This window comes from Halichoerus grypus, chromosome 14 (assembly GCF_964656455.1).
Source record: "Halichoerus grypus chromosome 14, mHalGry1.hap1.1, whole genome shotgun sequence".
NCBI lineage: Eukaryota > Metazoa > Chordata > Mammalia > Carnivora > Phocidae > Halichoerus > Halichoerus grypus.
Window position 1 is genome coordinate 27,028,149 of NC_135725.1, and position 5,678 is coordinate 27,033,826.

Consider the following 5,678-nt stretch of genomic DNA (forward strand, 5'->3'; position numbering starts at 1 on the left):
TGTGCCAGGTTTCCTAAGACCTATTGGTAACAGATGTTATTGGCACCTTTGATTGTAGGAGAGTATCTGTAGCCAGATAGGACACTCCTGGAGGAGGGGCTTGGGGGCTCCCCTTGGAAAAGAGGGGAGGGGAGAGAGACCTCTGGGTTATCCCCAGATTATGTAGGAAGACACTGTTTTGTGAGTCCTCTCCACAAACGTAAAAACCAATGCAGGCCAGTGGGTTACATCTTTTTAGCTGCTTCATTTACACATGTCTAATTGTTCATTAAATTAGAGGCAGAAATAATAACCCTCATTTCTTGTCTTGTACTGTATTTTAATTTCAGTTGATGGTTGATAGATTCCCAGTGGCTCCTCCACCCCCCTCCTTACCCATTATTGGGTAAACCACAATGTAACTCTGGAAAGTAACTACACCATATTCATTATTTAAAAACTCTTTACTGATGTACACATTTTAATAAAACAAATAACAAAAAATACACAAAGCCATAGTTACTTAAAACATAACACTTTTTTTTAAGGATGTCTATAAAAATACAATGTTTAAGGCAGTTTGGAAATGCATTTATACATTTCTACAATGTCCATAAATTCTCTTGAAAATAACAATGTTAACTTCAAATCTATAAAATACACTGTACATCTTAAGACTGTTCTAGATAGAGCACACTTGACAATGGACTGTGGGTTTGGATCCCCGGTGACAAACGGATTCTATACATTTCAGGGAGGAAAGGTGTAACGTGGCTGCAGATTTAAAATTTTAATTTCTTTTTTAAAAATAAATTATTTCTGAAGCATACACTTTATAAAAATTCTATATACAAAGTACAACAACTGGTAACAAATCCCAGTTTTAATACACTTTATATAGAAGTACCAGGGCTTAGCACCCTGATAAAAGCAGAGGCGATATATTTTCTCCGCATATTTGTACATACAATTTCTTGATGTAAAGAACAAAAATGACAAGACAAACATCGTAAAGAGGCTTTCACAGATGGCAGTGCAGAGCTCTTTTACATAAAAAGTTGCATTGTTCACCACCACTAGCAACTCTTTAGATCAGCATTTTTTGACCCTTAATCCTAAGAAATGTGCTAAGAGATCAGAGTGGTGGCAATGAAATTAAGGTCAAGGGCTCAAAGTTATCCAAAACTAATTCAGGCATATTAACCCCTTCCCATTCCTCCTCCCCCGCCCAATCGGAGAATTCTGAGCGCTGACCAAGAGTAAACACAGGAATCGGTAAGTGGGACTTTTCTGTTTACTCACGATTGCAATGTCCTCACTGGCCATAATAAAAGTCGACACCGGCACTCCACCTCCCACCCCGCGAACCCCCTCTCCCCCGGCCCCATGCACCGCAAAAATGCTAATAAACAGACAGCCCCTTTTGCAAATGTAAATCCTCCTTCAAACTCCTGCTCCAAACCCGCTCCCTTGAAACTGTTAGGGCCCCACAGGTCGGTATCCTCTCTTCGGAGTCCAAGACTATGGTTCCGTACCCCACCCCCCACCCCGGCCCATTCCATCCCGGGCGTCCTAAATTCTAGCTGGGCCGGTTTCTGCAGGGCAGACAAGCTGGGAGTTTCTGGAGCCTGGAATGGGGGCAGGGGAGGATGTCCAAGAAGTCGTGTTCGGGAGAGGACACGGGGGTTGTCGTGAAGGGGAGACCCGCTAGGCAGAGTCTACTCAGCACGTTTTGGAAAGGATCCCAACCATCCCCTCTGTCCCCCAGCCACAGGTGCCCCGGCGCCGGCCCTCCCGCAGCCCACGGTGGGGGGCGCGAGGGCTAAACGAGCCGCGGGAGCAGCAGCAGCAGCAAGATGGTGGCGAGCGGGGTCCAGGCGGCTCCGGGCGCCGAGCGGCCACCGCCGCTGCTCCTGCGCCCGGGCCCGTAAGGCAGATCCCCGCGGCCGCCCGCCGCTGCAGCGCCGCCGCCCGGGCGCGGCGGGTGCGGGACGCCGTCGTCGTCATCCAGCAGCTGCTCGCTGCCCGCGCCCCCGGCGCGCTGCTCGTCGTCGTAGTCCTCGTCGTAGTAGTCGTCCAGGCCCCCGTCCGAGCCGCTGCTGCCCGGGCCGTTGCCCAGCTCGGCCCCGAAGCACAGGCGGGCCATGTTCTCCTTGACCGACTCGCAGATGGGCCGCTCCAGACCGTCACACACGCAGTCGTTGAGCAGCGCCGCCTTGGGCACGGCCAGCATGTCCTCGATGACCGTGCGGCACTCGTCGGTGCAGCGCAGCCCGTTGAAGAGCTTGCCGCAGTAGGTCAGGTAGCGGCTGAGGGCCAGGTTGCAGCGGCTGTCGCGGTCGCAGCGCCGCCGGGCCTCGGTGCAGCCCATGACCCCGCCCGCGCCCGGGCCGCCCGCGCCGCCGCTGCTCGTCCGGGGCAGGCACGGCTCAATGGCGCGCTTGGTGGACTTGCAGTTCTCGTCCTGCGCGCAGTCACAGTCCTCCAGGGCGGGCCCGCGGCGCGTGTGGTTGAGCTGAATGAGCGCCGAGATGCAGTGGCTCGGGCAGCGCCAGCGCGACGAGAACGAGGCGGCCGAGGCCGGGAAGGCGGCGGCGGCGGCCCCCGGCGCGTCGCCCCCGCCGCGCTGCGCCAGCACCGGCGCGCACGCCTCGGCGTACTGGTTGTAGGCGTAGCTGCACTCCGGCTCCCCCTGGCACTGCAGCAGCGCCTGCCAGCAGATGAGGCGGCGGCCGTGCGCCAGCCCCGAGCCCCGCGGCGCCGAGCCCAGCAGCTGCAGCAGCGCCATCAGGCACAGCCAGGCGCCCGGCACGGTCCCCGCGCGGGCCCCGCCGCCGCCGCCCAGCAGCCCTGCCACCATCGCGGGCAGCGGCGGCCGCCGGGCGAGGAGGGGAAAGGAGACGAGGCGCGGGCAGCGGCGGACGCGGAGCCGGTGGAAAAGTTTGCCCCAGTCCTGCCAACTTCTTGCATGAGTGTTTTCATAAATCCATGCGCGCCGCTCGCTGGTGCCGCGCCGCTCGCAGAAGGTCCGGCTGCCCGCTCGCTCGGGCTGCGGTGGTTTCCCAGAAATGCACAGCCGCGGAGAGCCCCTGCGGTCGGCCCCGGGCGGTGGCGGGAGGCGCTCACTGTCGCCCCGGGGGGCTGCGGGCCGTGGGGCCGCGGCGGAGCTGCAGGACCTCGCGGCGCCGCGGGTGCATTTTGCTCCGCGCCTGCAGATCCGTTGTGCGGCCGCGGCGGCTCCTTCCTCCAGGGCTCAGCGCCGCGCCGCCGCCGCCACCGCCGCCGCCGCCGCCGCGGGCTCTCGCATCCCGCCGCTTCCTGGCTCGCGTCGGTGCGCTGCCCGCCTTCCCGCGGCCCGGACGCCCGCGTCCCCTCCCCCTCCGCCCGCGGCGACCCCGGCCTCGCCAAGCTCCGGGGAGCCCTTTCCGGGCGGCGCGGGGAGAACAAGAAACTCGGCGCGGCCGGGGAGCGGCTCCCGGGCTTCCCTCGGCGGCAGCTTCTCGGGTGACAAGGGGCCCGGGGAGCGGATCCGCTGAGCCCGGCTGCGGACTCGCTGGCTGCGAGGCTTTAAATACAAAAGTGGGCCGGGAGCCCCCGCGTGGTGCCGCGGTGCCCCCTCATTATGCATGCATGGAAAAGCAAACAAACAAAAACATTAGCAACGCTCCTCCAGCTCGCCGAGCCCCGGCCCCGCGCGCTCCGAGCCTGCCCGCTTTCTCCTTTCTCCACTCTCTTTCGCCCTTTGCTCGGCCCCCTTTCCCGGCTTTTCGAGATGCTATTGGTCCTGCCTGTTGTTGTTGAAACTTTTTTTTTTTTTTTTTTTTTTTTTTACGAGCCGCTGGAGTGGAGTGGGGTTGCGGAGTGGGGGAGGGCGGGGAGGGTGGTGGGCAGCTCACATTCAGGCATTCAGGGCTTGAAAGGAACGGCTTAAGGAGCCTGACAGAGGCCTGGGAGCTCCTCCTACTCTTAAGGAGGCTCGGATATGGAGCCCAGGCTCGCGCTCAGAACCAGCGGGCAGGGCTCAGGGGCAGTTGTTTGCGTCCGGCTCGGCCACAGGCCTTTTTGTTGGGTTCTTTTTTCCTTTTTTTTTTTTTTTTGATAGTTTTATTAATTCTCCCTGGCTCCCACTGTGCCTTCGATTGCGTTCAGAATTCACTTTTTTCTGGTTCCCTGTCTTTGAGACCTGATCACGATTGGGGGCTGTGTGTGTGTGTGTGTGTGTGTCGCGGGGGTGGTGTGGGGGGGGATCAGAGTATTTAATGTTGAACTTTAAAACTTATGAAAAACAAAACAAAACCAAACCCAAACGCACACAAGAAAGAGGCACACACTTCAGTTAGGGGGATGCTGATGAGGTATTTACAACGCCCCCGCCCCAGCACACGGTCCCACTTTGCCGCTCTGGAAGGTATGGCTCTTGAGCCAGGCATGATTGTCAATTGCAAGACATAAATCCGAATCAACCAGATTAATTTTTTAGGGATATAAGTTTCTAATTCGGACGGCGATGAAAAAATAATTATAGTATTAAAAATCTTTAGGAATGTTGAGCAGCACCATATGGCCGCACTCAGAACATAAAGGAAGGGGATGAATTGGCACGCACCAAGGTTTCTATTAAAGTGTGTGTGTTTCAGTCCCTCCCTCGGTTAAGGGAAGCCTCCCGGGTAGAGCAGCCCGGGCAATCCAGGCGCGGGGGTTTGCAAACTACCTTAACTGTGGCGCAACGCAGCCTTCGACCACCAGAGGCACCGGGCTTCTGCGGCCTGTCAAAAACTGGCGCTTTTTTCCTCCCCTTTCCGTGGAGAGACTATCAACTCCATCTGTCACAAAAATTAAGGCTAAATCCCCTCTCCAGAAGCAGAGGGAGCCGGGACTCCAGTGCGCACGGAGTTCGGCTGTCCGCCTCTCCCCGGAGGCCCCGTGAATTAGAAATGGCAAAAGTCAGAACAGGGCTTCAGCGTAGGAAGATTTATCAGGCTGCAAAAAAGCCTCCCGTTCCTGGGAAGACTGATGCATTCCTCAGGGGCTGTCTGCCTTAGGAAGCTGCACCTCCGCAACCCCAAAAAATAAAAAATAAAAAAACTTTAAAAGAAGTAGGTTGACGTAAGGCATGTTGTTCTGACTTGAGTACAGAAAACACAATATCTATCTTTATCTATGTGTGGGGGGGTTGCTTTTGTTTTTTGTTTTTGTTTTTGTTTTTGTGTCTGTGTTTTTGTTTTGGTTTGGTTTGTTTTTTTTTGTTTTGTTTTGTGTTGTTTTTAAATAGAAAGGCTGCAACTGTGTGGCCCATCAAAACAACTATTTCCCAGGCTCTGGGTATATTGTTACTTGGAGTTCACTCAGTCCTGCCAGGAGGGCTTGGACAAGTCACACTACTTCTCTGAGACTTGGATCTTTCACATGTAAGGTTCAAGGCCAGATTAGACACTTGAAATCAAGTCTTTTCATCTTTAATGCTCTGTGATTTTAGGCTTATAAGGACAAGGTCAACATTCAGCTGCATTTTTAAACTAGTGTTTGTTGAGTTCCTTTAGAATGGTAGGTCTCAAATCTTAGTGAGCATGAGATTGCGGGTTGGCCTTGTTAAAACCCAGAAGGCTGAGCCTGCTCCTGGAGTTCATGATCCAGTAGGGCTTGTGGGGCCTGAGAATCTGCATTTCTAACAAGTTCTTAGGGGACACTGCTGCTGCTTG

At 55.4% G+C, this 5,678-nt stretch overlaps 1 protein-coding gene across 1 annotated transcript; it reads right to left on the minus strand.

Annotated features, from left to right (window-relative positions):
* Positions 1-424: 424 nt before the first annotated feature.
* GAS1 (growth arrest specific 1) lies at positions 425-4,009 on the minus strand. Its single transcript, XM_036101802.2, has one exon. The coding sequence runs from the start codon at positions 2,837-2,839 to the stop codon at positions 1,802-1,804; it is 1,038 nt and encodes a 345-aa protein (XP_035957695.1). The 5' UTR covers positions 2,840-4,009; the 3' UTR covers positions 425-1,801.
* Positions 4,010-5,678: the final 1,669 nt, after the last annotated feature.